Source organism: Oryctolagus cuniculus, chromosome 17 (assembly GCF_051225735.1).
Source record: "Oryctolagus cuniculus isolate XC-2025 breed Fujian yellow rabbit chromosome 17, ASM5122573v1, whole genome shotgun sequence".
Lineage (NCBI taxonomy): Eukaryota > Metazoa > Chordata > Mammalia > Lagomorpha > Leporidae > Oryctolagus > Oryctolagus cuniculus.
This window is the reverse complement of record NC_142883.1, coordinates 33,613,581-33,632,777: the sequence shown is the minus strand read 5'-3', so window position 1 is coordinate 33,632,777 and position 19,197 is coordinate 33,613,581. Positions and strand designations below refer to the sequence as shown.

Here is a 19,197-nt window from a genome sequence, read left to right as displayed (position 1 = left end):
TCAGTGCGGTGCTGATTGGTGCCATTGGAGGGTGAACCAACGACAAAGGAAGACCTTTCTCTCTGTCTCTCTCTCTCACTGTCCACTCTGCCTGTCAAAAAAAAAAAAAAAAAGTGAGGGCTGGTGTTGTGGCACAGTGGGTTAAGCCACCACCTGCAATACCAACATTCCGTATCAGAGTGCTGGTTCAAGTCCTGGCTGCTCCACTTCTAGTTCAGCTCCCTGCTGATGGAAACAGGCAGTGAAAGAGGGCCCGAGTGCTTGTGCTGCCCATGTGGGAGATCCCGGTGGGGTTCCAGGTTCCTGGCTTCTGTCTGGCCCAGCCCTGGCTGTTGTGGCCATTTGAGAGAGTGAACCAGCAGATGGAAGATCTCTCTCTGTCCTTCCCTTACTCTATCACTTTACCTTTCAAATAAAGAAATTAAAAGCAAACAAACCCACCTGTGCAACTGTATAATGGGAATCGGCGCAGGGGATATTGTGGGGCTGCCCTTTCAGAGTCTTTCCTGGCTCCCAGCACTGTCCTGGAGGCAGAGGGGGCTTCCCAGCAGGGCCTCTGGAAGGGGGTGCCTTTGAGTTGCAGGGGGGCCCCGTCTTGGTTTTCCCGCTGCACCACCAGCTTAGATTCTCCCCAAGCCCTTCCCTGGCTGTTTCATGGCCACTGCTTCTCCCCAGGAGCCCTGTGCCTTCTGGCTTCTTTAAGAGCTCTCAGAACTCCCACCCACCCTGTCACCCCGCACCCCTGCGCACACGAGGCAGAACGCGGGGTCAGCAGCAAGTCCGTGCCGCCTTCCAAGGGGAGCGGCGTCCCTGCCAGCACCTTGAGTCCGTCATCAGCTTCCACTGAGCCCTGAGTGTGCTGAGCACCGTGCTGGCAGAAGTCTCCGGCTCAGAGAGCAGGATCTGGACAGGAAGGGCGTCTCGGAGGCGCAGGATTTCCACAGGCTGCAGGGTGGGGGTAGACATGGTGGGAACCAAGCGGAAGAGCCGCAGGTATCTGCCCTGGGGCTTGGGCCAGCTGTTGGCTGGTGAGCGGAGAGAAGCCCAGCTGAAAACGAGGGCCAGGGCCAGGGTGGGGGTGCTCCCAGGGACAGGCCATTGAACCTGCTTGAGATGGCACTGAGGAGCAGGGGGAGCCCAGGCCCCTAATCCTCCAGGGAGGCCCAGGGTGTGAGGTCCAGCTTGTCGATGGCTGAGCAGCCCACAAAGCCTTGGGGGAAGCTGTTGGCCTGGAAAGGGTCCAGGGGGACCTTGGTGATGTGGGTGTTGTCGCAGACCAGGCGTGAGAAGGACACTCTCCGCAGAGACTGCTGCTGCTTCTCCGTGAAGACCCCAGGGTTTTCCCACCAGAACCTGCGGAGACACAGGTGCAGCTGCTGGCCCCTCCCCACTCTGCCCAGGGGAAGGAAGGGGGCCTCCCCCAGGGCACTGGGACACCCACCTGGGAGGAGGGCTCCCCGGCCTCCCCAGCCCGTGTCACTTGCCTGTCTCCGTCGCGGATCTGCTGGAACTGCTTGCCCAATAGGCAGGCCAGGAGCGGTCCCACCCGCCCCCTTTCTACCAGGGGCTCTGCGACGGCCCCCACCCAGATGTCGATGTTGTCTGGGGTCCCGTAGAGATGCAGCAACTTCTTGGCCAGCTCTGGGTTCTTCAGCACTGCAGTCAGCTCCTCCAGGGTCCGGGGTTGCGAGAGGCCACAAAAGCCCCTCCAGGAGTTGTACCCTAGGGCGGAGACGCCGAGGCTGTGTCATCCTAGGGAGTTCCTGCTCCCAGCTTGCCCTGGGGACACAGCCGAGACCGTCAGAGCTCACAGCCTTTGGCACAGGGGAGGCAGAGACCGCGCTTTTCTGTCTGTGGCCTTCAGTCTCTGGCAGGTTATGTGGTCCTTACTGTGGTCTGGGCTCTCCTCTAAGACCTGGACAGAGGGGTCAGCTGGGGGACAGCAATGGTGAATGATGTGCCCCAGGCCCTGTGTCTAGAAACCAGCATAGCTTGGAGTTGATTTCCGACAACCTGACGGAATTGCCTTTCATGGCTATAAAAGAAAGAGGCCCAACAGTCAACAGACTCTGTTCTTTTCTTCATCTTTTCTGGACTTTTAAGCTGGTTTTACAGGTTGAATTTTGGTCTTTTTTTTTTTTTTTAACTGAGCAACTCCAAGAGAGAAGCAAATGTATGCTCTTGTTTCTGTGTTAGGGAAAACAGAGGATTCCATTTCATGCATGAATAAAGTGATTTTTCTTTTCTTCTTCTTCTTCTTTTTTTTTTTTTTTTGACAGGTAAAGTTATAGACAGTGAGAGAGAGAGAGACGGAGAGAAAGGTCTTCCTTCCATTGGTTCACCGCCCCCCCCCCCCATGGCTGCTACGGCACTGATCCGAAGCCAGGAGCCAGGTGCTTCTCCCTGGTATCCCATGTGGCTGCAGGGGCCCAAACACTTGGGCCATCCTCCACTGCCTTCCCGGGCCACAGCAGAGAGCTGGACTGGAAGAGGAGCAACCGGGACTAGAACCCAGTGCCCATATGGGATGCCGGTGCTGCAGGCGGAGGATTAACCAAATGAGCCACAGCGCAGGCCCCAGAATAAAGTGATTTTAAAAACCAGGGTTGGGCAGTTGCCTAGTGGTGAAGACACATGTTGGGGTGCTCACAGCCATACTGGGGTGCCCGGGCTCAAGTCCTAGCTCTGCTTCCGATTCTATCTTCCTGTTCATGTGCGCCCCGGGAGACAGCAGTTGCTGTCTTGGGTTCTTGGCTCCAGGCTTCATCTTGGCCCAGCCCTTGCTGTTGCAGGAACTTAAGGGTGGATCAGTGGATGGTCTGTCTGTTTGTCTGACTCTTGTTCTCTGTCTCTCAAAGAGAAAAACAAAAACAGCAAAATAAACAACCTGGTTTGCCTTCAGTTTCAAAGTTGGTTGGATCCTCAGGGTTACAGAGGGGGAGTCTCCAGGAGCCCCAGCAAGTAGCTAAAACTTCCTCTAGGCTGGGGAGACCCCAGGCCCACTCACCAGGCTGCCCGTGGTCCCGACAACGCTGTATGTTGATGGCAGCCAGATCAAACCCGTGGATCTTGTGAGTCGGCTGGAAAAGCCTGTTGCGCAGTTCTCCTGTCATCATTTTATCCTGATTCGGCAACTTGGCCTTCTTGGCCAGCAGGCCCCGCACCAGAGGGTCAAGTCCACCTGCAAAGGGAGACCCAGAGGCCTTCCCTAGGTGGGGTAGAGTGGGGACGTGTCCCGCAGCTGACCCCTGGCTCCGGCAGACTCTCAGTGGCAAGCAGGGCCAACTGAACATCTCAGGCTGGAAGCAGGGAGAGAAGAGCCCGGGCAGCATGTGGGGTGCGCTCAGGGGAAGAGGGGAGTCCAGACTGCCCGCGGCGGGGCTGAACACCCAGCTCTAGTCCATGGTGTTGGATCCTTCTCCTTCCATACAACCCTGGGAAAGCACTGCAGCAGCTTAATGAATCCTTAGAGAATGGCCCTGACTTGGGAGGCCTCAACATGGCTCAGCCCAGGGATACAGGAGGGCCAGGTCCAACCTCTGGCCCTGCGTGGAGGCAGAAGGCTTTAGGGGAGATTAGAAGAGGGCAATTTATTAAACAACCAAGGAATTCTTTCTTCAGAGGTCAGAGAAGTCTACCTGGAAAGGAGGAGGGAAATCCTAGGGACCTTAAGAGCCCAAAGGAGAGAAGAAATATGGATAACTAATATTCACTGGTCACCCCTCTGCATCAGGAACTCCTGTGGGGAGCTCTCCATGTGCATTGCATTTAATGCTTTGGATCTGTTCGTGAGACGGGTGTCATTATTGGAGGAGGAATCTGTGGCTCAGCGAGACGAAGGCACTGGCACAGGGTCACACAGGGAGTGCTCCGAGTCTGACTCCAAGCCACGGGCGCTTCCCTGCAAGGGCGTACCATCTTGGATCATCCTCCAGGTGTTGAAGAAGAGGGTGTGCAGGGGGAGTTCCGGTTCCAGGCCCCACGGCTGGTAATTCTCATCCAGGCGAGACACGGTAGGGGGCACCTCCAAGTGGCCGAAGCGGAAGGCAAAGGTGAAGACATTGGAAATTCGGGGATCCACAGATTGGTTGTAGCCTTGATAAGGGGGGATCCACGTTTGCATCTTGTCACCTAGCACGATGGGCAGGTAGTCCCTGAAGGTGATGATCTGGGGGGAGAAACCAGGCGTGAGGAAACTGCGAGAGGCTCACACCTCTGCAGAGCGAGGCTGGAGAAGAACTGTGGCCAAGAGGGATGCAGAGTCAGAAATCCAGGGTGACGAGTAGATAGCATACTTACTGGATTCCCATTCCTGTGACCATGGCAGGCAGAGCTAATCAATCCTATTACTCTTACCTGATTTGTCTCAACAGGGCCCTGGCCATTTGAATTTGGTACTTGAGATGTACTCTCTTTGCCATCTTTGCTCTACATTTGTGACCTTGTGGCTAAAGTGGCAGTCCTGTGTGTCACTTTAAGGTAACATGGTCATATTACTAAACGTTTCTCCATAGGCCAGGCAAGAGAAACAAAGAACAACAGGGATGATTCAGAGGCAACCAAGGGAAGCTCATCCAATCCTCAGTTCTGAAAGAAACGTGGCACCATGGAGAAACTGGTTTTTGGTTCTGCTTTTACTCAGAAACAAGGAACTAGCACAAATACAAAAAAAAAATTCAGAATAGAAATATCAGGTCTCCATGTAACATAATAGTTACAGCAATGTTAATTTTTTGCCCTTTCTTTCTAGTTTTTGTATATATGATACATATTTTAATGCAGCAATAATCCTGGAGAATGCATCCCTTTGAATTTCTGCTTTTTCACTAAATTTTCCCACATTTCTACCTGATTTCTACTATTAGTTTAAATTTGTTTAATTAGTGTATTTGAAAGATAGATACATGAAAGAAAGAAAGAGAGAAAGAAAGAAAAAGAAAAAATTTCCATCTGCTGGTTTATGCCCCCAAAGCCCACATCAGCTGGGGCTGGGCCAGGCCAAAGCAAGGAGCCAGGAACTCAGTCTAGGTCTTCCACATGGGTGGCAGGGACCCAAGCACTTGAGTCATAACCGGATGCTTCCCAGGGTGCACATTACCAGGAAGCTGAATCAAAAGTGAAGGGACTTGAACCCAGGTATTCCAATATGGGATGTAGGTGTGCCACGTATCATCCTAACTGTGCTAAACACCCACTCACACTTACTTTATTTTTTTTTCCAGTTTTTTTTTTTATTTAATAAATGTGAATTCACAAAGTACAACTTTTGTATTGTTGTGCCCCCTCAACTTCCCTCCCTCCCGCGGCCCTCCCCTCCCTCACTCCCTCTTCCATCCTGCCCTTCATCGAGTGTCATTTTCAATTACCTTCATATACAGAAGATCAACTTAGTATACACTAAGCAAGGATTTCAACAGGCTGCCCTCACACAACCGCACAAGGTATAGGGCATTGTTCAACTAGTAGTGTTGTTTTTAAGTTTCATAGTAAAACACATTAAGGACAGAGATCCTATGTGGAGAGCCTGTACTCAGTGACTCCTGTTGCTGATTTAACAATTGGCACTCTTATTTATGACATCAGCAATCACCCGAGACTCTTGCTATGAGCTGTCTAGGCTATGGAAGCCCCTTGAGTTCACCAACTCTGAACTTGTTTAGTCAAGGCCATATCACAGTGGAGGTTCCTTCCTCCCTTCAGAGAAAGGCACCTCCCTCCTGATGGCCTGTTCCTTCTGCTGGGGTCTTGTTCACCAGGATCTTTCATTTAGATTGTTTTTTGCCACTGTGTCATGGCTTCCTATGCCTGCACTCACACTTACTTTAAATGTGTGCAACCTTCTATTGCATTCACTGGTCATTCTCTTACTGATTTATGTTGCTTCTGGTTTGTTGAGTGGCATAGCCTGAGGGGTTCACATGGAGCAGCCAGCACGAGATGGTCCCCTGGCTGTGGCGGCAGTGGCTGGCCCAGCTGTGGCACCAGATCAAGCTGGGGAGACAGGTTCTCTCTCCCAGGAATTTAGATTTTGGAAGCAGCTGTTCTAGACTGTTCCAGAAGGTGCTTGATCTGAGCGCGCGGGGGGCTCATACAGGTGGTCATTTTCTGCCATGTTCTGAAAAGCAGAGAAAACCCATTTACAGAGAAAGCAGAGAACAATGGGGAAGCAGAGAGAGGAGCCAGCAGGAGGAAGAGCCAGAGCCAAAGCGCCTGGCCTAATCCGGATGGTTTCTAGTCCCTGGCTGCAACTCTTGGTGAGGGTTTGGGTTCCAGGAGAAACGTTTGTCATCTCCCATGTGACACATATATAGGGTTGCCCCAATGCTGAACATCTGAATCAGGCCAATGAAGTTTCTTTTTTCTTGTAGTCCACAGAGCCTTGTAATGAACTAACTGTGCCTTCCCCTCTCCCCCCATTCCTGGGTTGAAGCCCTAACCAATGCGGCCACATTGGTGGACAGGGCCTTTAAGGAGGGAATACAGGCTAAAGGAGGTCGTAAGGATGGGGCCCTCGCCCAGTGTGGCTGACGACTGTGTGAGCAGAGAGAGGGACACCAGGAGGACTCGCTCAGGAGAAGGCCGTGTGACGCGGGGGGAAGACGGCCTCCTGCAAGCCAAGTGCACGGCCTGCAGGGGCACCTGGACTTCCAGCTCCAGGACCGTGAGGCAACGCTGTTGTCTGAGCTTCTGCTCGCTGGCATTTCATTGCTGCAGCCTTAGTTAAAATAATCCGAGCCTTGCCTCTTCAAATTTCAGGCAGGCATTTTCTGCTATGTTGGGTGACTCTCTGCAAACATCTCCAGCAGCAGTGTTTCTGGGTCCAACCGTTAAATAATAAATTTTGAATTGTGGAGATTTTGAGGAAGAACACCTGGGGAGAGAGCTCTGTGATGGCTAGCGGGATGTGGAAAGGGCGCTTGGCTCTAGAACAAGGTGCGGCAGAGTCACTCTGCCGTGTTCCTGTCCACCCAGTCTATAACAAAACACCCGGGAATGATTCAACAGGCAATGAGAAAGAGACCCGGGAGGCTGGAGGAAGAGGGGGGACTGCAGGGATCGCAGTGTGAGTTCCTCCAGACTCTCAGACTGGGTTCAGGGGAGATGGCAATCTCAGAACTCCTACAGGAATAGAAAAAAAAAGTCAAGAGAAAGGGACTGGGACAAGGAGAGCCAGGTGGGACCCCCACCCCCATGTCACAGTGTCCACCAGCTCTGGCCACCCTGTCCCGATCCACGTTCCAGGCTGGTGGACGCTCTGATGGGCCTGCAGTGGCGGCATCAGTGAGGCCCTGTGTCTCTTCACCAAGGAGATCCAGGTACAGTGGCATCTGCTCCCCTAAAGGTTGCTTAGCAACGGCAGGCAGCCAGAAAGGTACCTTCCTGCCTCGCAGAGAGCACCAGCCGGGGTGGAGTAGGAAGCGCAGAAGCACCCGAAGCATGTGGGAGACCAGACTAGCAGGGCAAGGCTCAGGAAGCCAAGCTACCATCGGAACAGAAAACCCACAGAAGTCATCCAGAGCCTCCATGCTAACCCTAAGCCAGGTCGCCACATGCTGAAACAGAAAATAGAATCAAATCCTCGCACAGTCACCCAAATGTCCAGGATCCAACTGGAAGTCCCTCCTAACACCGAGCACCAGGAAAGCTGCATTGGAGTGAGGAAGATCATCACCCAACATCAATGCCAACATCAGTCACATACTGAAATTATCTGCAAAGAAAGATATTGAAGTGGACTTCCTAAAAGTGCTTCAAAAATCAACAACCGATTCTCTTGAAACAAATACAAAGCAAGGATATCTTAGCAAAGAAGTAGAAATTATAAACAAGTCAAATGAAGTTACAGAAGTGAAAATACACTGAGATAAGAGAACACCTGGCGGGGGGTGTTGTGGTGCAGTGGGTTAAGTTGCCAATTTTGATGCCAGTCTACCATATCAGAGTGCCTGATTTGAGTCCCAGCTGCTCCGCTTCTGATCCAGCTCCCTGCTCAAGTACCTGGAAGGCAGAGGATAATGGCCCAAGTACTTGGACCCCTGTCACCCATGTGGGAGAAGAGGTTAGAGTTCCTGGCTCCTAGCATTGGCCTGGCCCAGACTTGGCTGGCTGTTTGGCCATTTGGTGAGTGAATCAAGATGGAGGATCTCTCTCTCTCTCCCTCCCTCCCTCCCTCCCTCCCTGTCTCTCTCTTTGCCTTTTGAATAAATGAATAAACAGATCTTTAAAAAAAGAAAAAAAGAAAAAAACTCGGGTAGAATCAGTAGTACAGTGAACACGACAGAGAATAGAGTTGAATGCAAATGGAAAGAATTTATTGAAGTTGGATAAGAGAGAGAAAATAGACTCCAGGCAAACCAGAACATCAGCATTCTATGGAACAACAACAAAAGATCTCTTATCAATGGAGTCCCAGAAGTAGAAGACCAAGGGGGTGAAACAAAAAATATTTGAAGAAACAATTCCTGAAACTGTCTCCAAATTGGTGGAAGACATATAGATTGAAGCAGAGTTTCATGCAGAAACTTATACACGAATGGCCACAACAGCATTATTCATAGTAGCTCCTAGCTGGAAACTTGTCAAACGCCCTTATAGGTGAAGAATAGTTAAGCAAACAATGGTCCATCCACACTGTAGAAGCCTACTCCGCAAAGAAAGGAATGAACTATCGCTACGTGCAACAAGTTGGATGAATCTCAAAAGATTGCATAGTGCATGATTCCATTTACGTAAGGTTTATGAAACAGCATAACTATGGAGACGAAGAACAGATCAGTGGATCTGGGAGGAGCAGGGCTGCTGTGGCTTTATTCTAAAGGGGTGGCATGAGGGAGTCTGTGGCTGATGGGACAGTTAAGTATCCTTGTCATGGTGGTGGTCACACAAAACCACACACGTGATGAAACGGCACAGAGCTACACAGACAACACCCTGCCCCTGCCACACACACACACACACACACACACACACACACAACTGCATTCCCAGTGGGTGAAACCTGAATACGCTCTACGGTTTGTAGGAATGCCAGCTGCCTGGCTTTGCTCCTGTACCACGGTTATGCACAATGTCAGCACAGGGGAAGCTGCATGAATGGGGCGTGGGACCTCCTCCTTATACATTTTGTGCAACTTTCTAAGAATACGTAATTCTTTTGAGATAAAATGTTTTTAAAAATATGTGTCCGGGTAATATCAACACGTCAGCCCCTCTAAGTCTCCGCGAGTTGGTGAGTCAGCCAAGCCACAGGACCCGTTGAGTATGCGCACGACCTGCAGCTTAGGTGCAGGGACTTCAAAGGGAAGCAAAGCCACTCAGAACAAACCCAGTCACGGCTGGGTAGCAACCCCAGGGGTGACGGAGCCCACGACGCCCGTGATGGCAGCAGGGCAGGGGCCACTGATGCAACCAACACCTGAACTGACTTTCCCACACACCGTATCTGGGCATTCGATTTTGGACCGAGATGCCGAAGAAGCGAAGAGAGGCAGGGCTCAGAAGAATGAGGCCAGGGAGGAGAAGGGAAAAAGAGGAGTGTGGGGAGCAGGAGGTTGGCTGCAGGTGTGGCACGGAGCGGAGGGCAGAGCTGCGAGCGGGTGCCCGGTGGGCGTGGGCTCCCGCGCCTCTGTACCTGAATGAAGGCTCCCAGGATTTTGCGGGCCTCCTGGTAGAGCTTCTCCCCACCCCACTGCGGGTTGAGTGTCTTCAGTTCCCTCGCCAGCCGGTTGTGCTCCCGCAGAAGGAGGGTGTGAGAAGCAGCCAGCAGGGTCTGCTCCGAGGCTCGGGAGTCTCCTGCAAGCCCCGAAGGCAGGAAGCTATATTCTTCCAGAGCAGCCCCAGGACCCAGCCACCTGCACCAAGAAATGGTGGCGCCCCCAGGACCCTCTCCTAAGCTCCTCCTTCCAATTAACTTAAGGGAAGTCAGTTGGAGAGGCGTGGGGGAGGGGCAGGTGGGGATCACTGGCCTGAGTCTCAGTTCTGTACTCACACTTCCAGCTCTGTGGCTTTGAGCAAGTTACTTGACATGTCTGGGCCTCAGTCTCCCTATCTGGGAAAATGGGGAGAATATGGCTTGCTACACAGAATCGTGGGGGAGGCCTCAGGTGATGTACTAAAAAACTAAAATTAGCAGGAACCTGGAATTGGAAGTGGAGCCAGGACTCAAACTCAGCTACTTGGATCTAGAATGAGGGCATCCCATGCAGTGTCTTTAACTGCTGGGTCCAACACCCACTGCTACACTCATCTTGCAATTGCATTTACCACCACCTTTTGGAATCTAACACTGGTGCTTAGATTCTTCCAGCTGGGCCCTTTGTCCAGTCCTGAACCAGGGCCAGCTGTGGCTCGGTATGCCTTTCTCCTGGAAGATGACTGCCAAAGCCCCCTGGGTGAGCTCCTTTTCCTGGACCCTTCTGGTCCCGGCCCAGACTCACCCGCCAGGAAGCAGGGCACGCGGGCAGTGGCGTTGATGACCTCGCAGGGGCTCGGCTTCTTGCTGTCAAAGGGCAAGTAGGGCAGCCCGTGGTCTGAGACCTCCTGGTTGACGGCCATGAGCCCCAGGGGGCTGCTGAGGTTGCGGAGGCGGCTGGCCAGGCCGGGCTCGGGGCCGTACACGAGGCTGGCGTCCAGGAAGGAGGTCAGAGCGTTGATCTGCTCTCTGGCCAGGGACTGGAAGGGCGGAGTGGGGCAGACGAACCCGGCCCGGAAGAAAGGCATGCACTGCCCTTGAGTCTGCACCTTGGGGTCGTTGGGTGGGAACTGCAGAGAGATTGGGGTGGGTGACTGGGCAGGGGAGGCACCGTGGGGCCCTGGCAGCTTCTCCCTAAGGCCAGTTTGGTTGCAAAGACGGCAGTGGCGTCCTTCTAAGACCTTGGTATCAGACACTGTCCCCAGATGCCTCCTGCCACTGTGCCATTTCCTAAGCCCGTAGTACCCTGAAATTCATGACACCTGCTGTCTAAGCTTTCATTTCTCCTGGCAGGGGCTCTGAATTTTGGGTGGGAAGGAGGTCCTGAGATCCCTGGACAGGAAACCAGGATATGAGATAGGAAAGGGTCTGTTAATAACTACTATGTAACAGCTACACTATTTGGGGCCTGCTATGTGCCAGGTATTAAGCATCCTTTATCCCACTGTGGTCCCCCTAAAACCCTGTAAGGTAGACAATTCAGATCCATTTTACAGGTGAGAAAACTGAGGCTCAGATAGATTAAGTACCTTGCCTAAGAACCCACACACAAGAAAGGGAAAGATGTGAGATCTAGAAGCCGGCTGCATTCCACGGCTCCTGCTTTTTATACCACGGTGCACAGCCCTAACAGCTGTTTGAGTGAATACCCGACTCTCTAACCGTAAAACCCAGGAACAAGAAGTAGGGCACACTTCCTGTCCCTGCTGGAAAGTCCCCCAAATCCCTGCTGCTCACTCTGATGTGGCTATGATGTCTCAGCTTCTTCTAGGAAGTGAGGTCATCCTTACAGCCGATGACGTCGTGGCGTACAGCAGTGTGCCAAGAGCTTCACCGTGTGTACTGCAGCTCTCCCGGGGGCCCAGTAAAATGTGGGCTCTCTCTGCCAGCATCTGGGGTGAGGCTTGAAATTCTGCATTCCTTAAAAGCCCCCAGGTGGTATGGCTCCTCTCCAGGGCCTCCCAGTGTTGGCCCTTTGTCCTCACTTCGCAAGACTTGGTGCTTAGTGTGAGTGAAGAAGTGGATGGATGAGGCCTGGGGGCTACCCAGAGAGCGCTCAAGGCCTACCGCAGGTGCTACTTGATGGATGGGCTGGGGATGTCTGGGGCTTGAGGGTGACCCCCCCAGGGCGGGGCCCTACCGTGATGGGGAAGCAGTTGCCTCTCTGGACGCACGACTCCTCGCACTGAGCTTTGGAGAGCTCGCTGCTGCCCAGCTCGGTGTCGGGGGCAAAGTCCAGGTCGTGGTCCACGACCTGACCCCACTGCACGAACAGCAGAGACCTGTGCTGGTCCAGAACACCTTCCTCGCTCAGATAGCCTGCGATCTCGTTGGATACCTTGCGGGCCTACAGATGGAGACACAGCGGAGGGCAGGCTGGAGAATTCAAGTTTAGCTGCAGGCTATTGAGTGCCTAGGATCAGGTGCATTTAGCCTCCAGGAGGAGCTTGCAAATCCAAGAGAGGTGCAATCAGTTCTCCAAGAGCCTGCTGTGGCAAAGGGGCAGGGACGGGCTTGAACCCGGCTCTGCACGAGCCAGTGCCAGTTCCACTCCCGGGAGGAAAACAGACAGGCTGCCTCTGACATAAAGGCACCGAGGTGCCAGGTGCCTGGGAATGGGAGCTGGGCTCGGGGGAGCGGCTGTCAGTTCAGATGAGGCCAATAGACATGACCTCCAGGCAAACAACAGCTGATGCACGCTAGGGGCTGGGGCAGAGGAAACGGGACAGGGAGGCCATCTGCCCAGAGACCCCAGGGTGTCTGGCCTGCAGCACCTGGGACGTGCCTGGCGCGGGGCTGGGCTTCAGGCTCTGCTGCCCTCCAGTGGCACTGTGGGGGAGCACCGCCAGGGAGCGTCCCGGTCTCTGGCCGGCGCTGGTGTCTGGGCGGTGCACCCTGCCCCACCCCGCCCGCCCTCACTGGGCCGTCAGGTGCCTGCCCTCACCAGCGGCAGAGGGAAGCCATTGCGCGTCTTCCCGGGCGTCCAGCCGAAGGGGAGGGAGAGCCCGTCCTCGTACTCGGCCGGCAGCCAGCGTGCCAGTGCCCTGTTGGCGGCGCCCAGCGTGGGCTCCCTCCTGCAACCAGCGAGACTGCGCTCAGTCCGGCTGGCCCCAGGTTCGAAGCCCAGGAGCCAGAGTGGGAAGGGGTGGAAGGGCCTCTCACATGCCCCTCAGCCCTGGGGATCGGGTGGGCCCGGGAGCAGGTGCGGAGTCCTCGCCGCTTGCCTGGTGCGGTCACCTGTTGTTGCAGTGCCCGGTGATGGTGCGGTAAGGGCTGTCCACGTCGCATTTCACTACAGGCGCCGGGCCATCACAGCCCACCTCCCGGGAGAGCAAAGCCAAGTCCAGGCTGGGGCCTGAAACAGAAGGGGGTTGTTTTGTCTCCATTCTGAGGGCCTGGGGAATCGCAGCTGGGAGTGTCCACTGGGCGTTTTAGAACAAGAGCACAGCACAGCCTCAGTAAGTCCCCAGACACAGCTGGCTTCCACGTCCCTTCCTCTGGCAGAAGTGAGGACCCTGGCTTGAGACAGGGGCACGCGTGCGCGGCTTTTAGCCTTATTTCTAGCAGAGGCCCTGCAGGTGGGATTACTCCCGGGGCACTGATATCCATTAGGAGTTGGTGATGAGGCTTTGCTATGTGGGAGTTCCTTCTCCCCCTAAAAGGGCAGTGGCTTAGCCGTCTGCTAAGCTGCTCCTGGATCTGCCCACCTGGACCACGGTTCCAAGAAGGAAGCCACCGAGTGCTTCTGGGAGCTCAGAACTGCTCCTAACAGCCAGGGACTCTGCTCTGTCCCACGGGACAACGGTCCTGCCTGGCCATCAGAGGGCTCCTGGGTTCCCGTACCTGTGACGTTGGACAAGGACGCCTCCTGCCTCAGTCTCTTATAGGACTCCTCCCACACCTGCCCACTGCGGATGGCCGTGCGGGTCCTGCCCCTGGCGTGCTTGAAGTACCCCGAGAGCTGTGGGCTGGTGGGCGTCTCGGAGCTCATGGTGGCCTTCATCCTACGGTGCAGAACAGAGCAGTGGGACATCCTGACCTGGTCACTGTGGAAGGTGTTGGTGGCCCAGCAGAGGGACCCGAGGTGGTGTGGGTGCAGCCTGCGGGAAGCCGATGTTTGTGCACTCGGCGGCCCATCCTCTGCATCCTGGGAGAGCGCCTGTGGGAGGACCAGGCGTCCGTGGTATTGATCTTTGTTAGGTATGGTTCTGACGGAAGGCCGGCAGGTGGACAGCCGAGGCTCCCGGGATCTGTGGCTGGGATGTTTCAGAAGCAACTGGGGAACCCCAAAACCACACAGGTCCCCGGGCATCCTTATTCAGATTGAGGAACCCTGGCCTGTGGCTGGCGTGCCATCAGACCTTAGGAGAATTCTAGAAATAAGGCGTTCCTGGGGCTCCAGCTCTGCCTTGAAATCATCCCCCCGCACCTGACCTGGGAGCTGGTGTGGGGTTTGGCTGTGGCCCAGGGCTGCACATCCGGGGCAAGCGGCTCAGCCTTGTTATTCTTTGATGTTCCATGTGGAACGTGAGAAGCCAAAATCCTTCTTCTGTGACAACACAGAGGTGACCAAGGGCGAGGTGTCAGGGGAGTCCCCCATGACGACCTCGTGCCTCAGTTTCCTTGTGTGCGAGATGAGAGGACTTCTCACAAAGATGACTCTGCTTGGTGGGTACAGCTGCCTGACTTGTGACTACATAGCGGGCCAGCACCTCCGTTGAAAGTGCAGGAGGACACCGTGTCCCAGCCTGCAGGACCATGGGGTGAGCCAGGCAGGCACCAGGGGGACTGTGGTGACTGGGCTCCTAGCAGGCCTCCTCCCCCCCAGCCTCCCTGCGCTCTGGAAAAACTCAAATCCAAGAAATAAGCCACATGCTCTTTGCTGCTGTTCCAAGAGATGGGGTGGCCCGGTGCCCAGGGTGCTGCCTTGTCTGTGTGGTGACAGCCAGCCCCAGGTATTTAAGTAGAAATACATTGAAGTTGACTGCAGTGAAAAACTCAGCTCCTCACTTGCACTGGCCAACTTCAAGTGCTCAGTGGCCACGCGTGGTCAGGGCCTGCTCTATCGGACTGACAGTCACAAGGCCCTTTATCATCACTGAGTGTTCTGTTGGACCAGGCTGGCCTAGAGCAGGAGCCCCGAGCCAGCCAGACCCTGGTTTGAGCTCCAGTTCCACCAGAACTGGTTGAATGAAGTGCCTGCTGAGTGATTTTCTCCTCACCTATGAAGCGGGAGTCATAATTTATTCCATTGGAGACTTACATGTGGCCTTAGCAACAGATGGGCTGAATTTGACTCCTGACGGCCACATGCTAGCTGTGTGTGCCTTTGGGCAAGCGATGAGGACACTGCTAGCAACCATAGGCTGACCCATGTGGTTTGATCACAGTGGGCTTCAGAAACAGCTCTTAGGACAGTCGGATTCAGGACTCCGTGGGATTTAGTGAGGAATGAAGGGAAAGCACTTGGAGCTGCACCTGGCACGGCGTGGAACTCACAGGTGTTGGCGTCACCGTCGCCATGGTCCGGTGAGCCCCGGCTTGTTGGGATTCCCAGGTCCTACTCTGAAGGTCCCCAGTAAGATCCTCCATGCTCCTTCTTTCCTGCCTCCCCCTGCCTGGGCTCTGTGCCCCCCTGCTGTCCCCAGGGCTCACCCCCTGCTGTGTTCCGGCACTGGTGTCACCAGCGTTACCCCCCCCCCCCCGCCCCCGGGGTCAGAGAACCAGGCCTGGAGGGAGGGACCAAGAAAAGGAAAGCAGCCCATGCTTCCTCCTCTCCCTCCAGGCCTGGGGCGGCTCTGAGGGGAGGGAAGCCAGGAGCCTGGGGCTTTGGGTCCTTGTGCTGCACCTGCAGGTATCAGGTGCCTGGGCGTTAGGGAGGAGCTGCAGTACCTGCCCCAGCCCTGCACCTGCAGCAAACGAACACTCCCCTGCCTGGCTCCAGAGCTCTCCTGCGAGAGGCTCTGAAAGGCACCTTGCACTCCAGCTCTCCGTGTGGGGCCAGGCTGAGGCCTAACTCGTCCCTTGTGCTTCTCTGGCTTGCCCCAGGCCACTGCAGCGACCCTGACAGTTCTCCCTTTATACAGTACCTCCTCCTGACTCCAGGGCAGGACCCAAGTCTGTCACTGTTAGTGACATTGAATGCACAAGTTCTACCAGGGAGCTTCCTGGGACTCTGGAATGTGTGACCCATAGAAGCAGAGAGTTCGTACAGGATTAGATGAGCTGTCCTCTTCCAGGAGCCTTCAGAGTCGAGGCTGTCAGGGGCTGTGAGCTATTGCTCCCACTTGCCACATTCTTGCGAGGTTTGCGCAAGGGCGGGTTTGGGCCTCGTTGTGGCTCTCTGGTTTGTCAGGGCTGGCCTGGATGTTCTCATCGGACGTACCTGATTCGGGAATCCAGGAAGGCCTTGTTGACTTGGACCTTGGCCTGACTCACAGCATCAGAGATGGCCACAGCACTGGAGGTCCCTGCTGGGGGGCACAGAGGAAGAAGAGTATCAGACAGCACTCCTATGGGATGCTGTCTGTTTCTGCATCCCTCTTCGTCAGCCATCACGTCCGCCTCTCAAGTCTGAGCAGGCAGGAGACCCAAGATCAGGAAGCTTCCACCAGCGACCGAAAGACGGAAATCTCAGAATGGGATGGATACGCCTGCATCTTCATTTAAATGTCTGGAGTGTGCCTTGGGATTTCAGGGACCTGAGCATAGCCACTGTGGTGGCCTCGGGCTGTGAGGCGCTGGGGAGTTCTCTGGTTCCTGGAGAGGTGGTCCCACGGGCTCTCAGGCAAGCCCATCCCAAAGCCCACTGACCACCAGTGCCCTGACTGGGGAAAGCCGTGGTGTTGGGGGGTGGGGATTTCTTGTTTGCACTCATACTGGGGTTTGCAGTGGGGGAGCTGGATCCCTTCTCGGGACGAGGAGAATGTCGTGGGTTAAGCGGTGTCCACCTGAAGTTCACATGCATCTGGCACTGGATTTGGAATTAGAATCTTTGCAGATGTAGCTAATTCAGATGCGGTCACACTGGATTAGGGTAGGCCCCAAATCCTGTAACTGGTGGGTGTTGTAGGAAAAGGGGAAGACACCAGGAAAGGCCGTGGACAGAGACTGGTAGGATGCGGCTACTGGCCAGGGACTACCAAGGATGCCAGGAGCCACCAAGGGAGGATCCTCCTCCAGAGGCGCATGGCACCTGCCCACACCTTCATTCTGCATTTCTCACCCCGTGGACTGCCAGAGGGTGACCGTCCGCTGTCCTCGGTCACCTGGCATTTGACCTTTGGTACCACGGCCCTGGACAGGCACTTACTTGTGGTGGACGCTGCAGCCTGGAGCAGGATCAGGGAAGCCAGGAGGGCCGGGCCGCGGAGAAGGAGCCTCATCACTGAAACGAGATGTGGGGCCGTGTGGGGAGCCCAGGAGGAGAAACTGAGTCACAGAAGGCCAAGCCCTGCAGGGGCACCGGCTGCCCTAACGCGGGGACAGGGAAGGCATGGCCACTTCCACTCACTAAGCATCTGTTGGGTGCTGGGGAGGATGGAAAGAGGTGACGATGGAAGAGAGAGAACTCGGGCTTCTGGGGCTGAGGCCTGCCCCATGGCTTGGCATCTGCTCTAGCGACCATGACCTTGGGCAGCTTACTTAATGTCTTGGGCTCCTGGCCTGCTGAGTGACGGGGTGGGACCAAGTGCCTCAGGGTTTCCAATATTGCCCTGACAGCCTCTAATCCTGAGCTTTCTTTTTATTTTTAAAAGATGTATTTATTTGAAATGCATAGTGACAGAAAGAGAGAGATCTTCCATTGCTGGTTCACTCTCCAAAAATCTGCAGTGGTTAGGTCTGGTCCAGGCTGAGTGAGGAGCCAGGGACTCCATCTGGGTCTCCCATGTGGGTGTAGGGGCCCGAGTACTTCTGCTGCCTTCCCAGGTGCATTAGCAGGGAGCTGGGTTGGAAGCAGAGTACCTGGGACTTGAACTGGCGCTCTGATATGGGATGCTGGCATTGCAGGTGGTAGCTTAATCTGCTGTGTCACAACCCCACCCCCAGTCCTGAGGTCTTGTGCCTGTCTCGTCACAGGCCTGCAAAATGCTGTCACGAAGCCTGGACCGTGCCTCCAGCGCTCTCCTCCTCCATGCCCTCGGGGTGTCTTCCTGCCTGCCTGCCAGCCCTCAGGCCCAGCGCCAGCCGAGTGCCTGAGAGGCAGACCGTAGGCTCCCTTCTTCTGCCAGAGGCTCCATTCGCCTTCAAGAAGCCAATTTGAGGGGCCGGCCTGGGACTGGACATTCAGGCCTAAGTACAAATTCAGATCAGCTGCAGTTAACAGGCATAAGATGCTGGGAACAAAGTGAAGACCCGAGAGCCCTGGCTTGGGGAACCCCTTAAAACACTGCACGACTCCCATGATAGTGGCTAAGTCATGTTCTATCAGACAAGTCTCAAAAATGCACAGGGGCCTGCACCAGACAAGTCTCAAAAATGCACAGGGGCCTGCACTGTGGTGCAGTGGGTAAAGCTGCCACCTGAGACCCCAGCATCCCATATGGGTGCTTTTCCGATCCAATTCCCTGTTAATGTGCCTGGAAAAGCAGCAGAGGATGGCCCAAGTGCTTGGCGCCCCCGCAGCCATGTAGGAGACCTGGAAGAAGCTCCTGGCTCCTGACTTCAGCCTGGCCCAGCCCTGGCTGTTGCGGCCATTTGGGAAGTGAACTAACAGATGGAAGATTTCTCTGTCTCTCCCTCTCTGTAACTCTGCCTTTCAAATAAATAAAATAAATCTTAAAAAAAAAAAAAGAATATACACAGAGCACCATTCTGTAGCTGCCCCCCTCCCCGTGTGACCCTGGACACTTATTTCCTAGGCCTCACTTTCCAAGCAAGATGGATACGTGAGGTCTAGGATACCTCCTGGCTTTCAGGATTACGATGCTGTGAGCACAAAGTCCTTTTGTCCCGCAGTAGATTGAGTCACATTTTCCCCGTACACCAAACTGGGATGACCTGCAGTGCTAAATCTGGCACCAGCAAATGTCCCAGGAAGGCAGGTCCAAATGCAAGCCAAGCTTTCTGAGAAGCCTTTAGGAAATGTCATCACCAGCCTCGCAGATACCAGGAAAGATTGAGGTTAACAAGTCTTACCTGCCAAGGGCTTTGACCTCCTGTGGCAGCCAGCAGTGCTGCTCTGCTGGGAGGAATTGGTCTTTTATACCTTCCAGCAAGAATTTATTTCAGGGAAAGGCCAGAGGAGAGGTTTCAAGGGACTGGCATGGCTTGGTGGAAACACTCAGGTTCAGCAGGAAACACCCTGTGACTCCAGGTAGATGCACGAGGAAACTGTAGAATGGCCAGGATTCGTAATGCGATGGCGCTGACGCTGGGTAGAGCAATTCCTCTTCTTCGCATTTTTCAGCTTAAATGTGTGGCCCTGAGCTAGTCATGGAAGACAAAACTCCAAGCTCTGGGCTCTCTAAAGCCCTGGATTGTGTCTGAATAGCTTTTTTTTTTTT

The 19,197-nt window shown here is 54.6% G+C and overlaps 1 protein-coding gene across 4 annotated transcripts; it reads right to left on the bottom strand.

Annotated features, from left to right (window-relative positions):
• Positions 1 to 108: 108 nt before the first annotated feature.
• On the bottom strand, positions 109 to 18,892 carry LPO (lactoperoxidase). 4 transcript variants are annotated; one of them, XM_089317215.1, is made up of 13 exons: positions 18,830 to 18,891; positions 17,004 to 17,078; positions 16,077 to 16,164; positions 13,535 to 13,695; positions 12,929 to 13,046; positions 12,636 to 12,765; positions 11,832 to 12,038; positions 10,437 to 10,761; positions 9,632 to 9,792; positions 3,916 to 4,168; positions 3,008 to 3,181; positions 1,485 to 1,722; positions 109 to 1,353 (listed from the first exon to the last, which is right to left on the bottom strand). In XM_089317215.1, exons 2-13 carry the CDS (start codon positions 17,074 to 17,076, stop codon positions 1,146 to 1,148), a joined length of 2,136 nt encoding a protein of 711 aa, XP_089173341.1. In that variant the 5' UTR covers positions 17,077 to 17,078; positions 18,830 to 18,891; the 3' UTR covers positions 109 to 1,145. The 4 variants fall into 4 exon arrangements, with proteins under 4 accessions (XP_089173341.1, XP_089173342.1, XP_089173344.1 ...); XM_089317216.1 differs by having other exon boundaries at positions 16,077 to 16,161; positions 18,830 to 18,864; XM_089317218.1 differs by lacking the exons at positions 109 to 1,353; positions 3,008 to 3,181; positions 3,916 to 4,168 and having other exon boundaries at positions 1,519 to 1,722; positions 18,830 to 18,892.
• Positions 18,893 to 19,197: the final 305 nt, after the last annotated feature.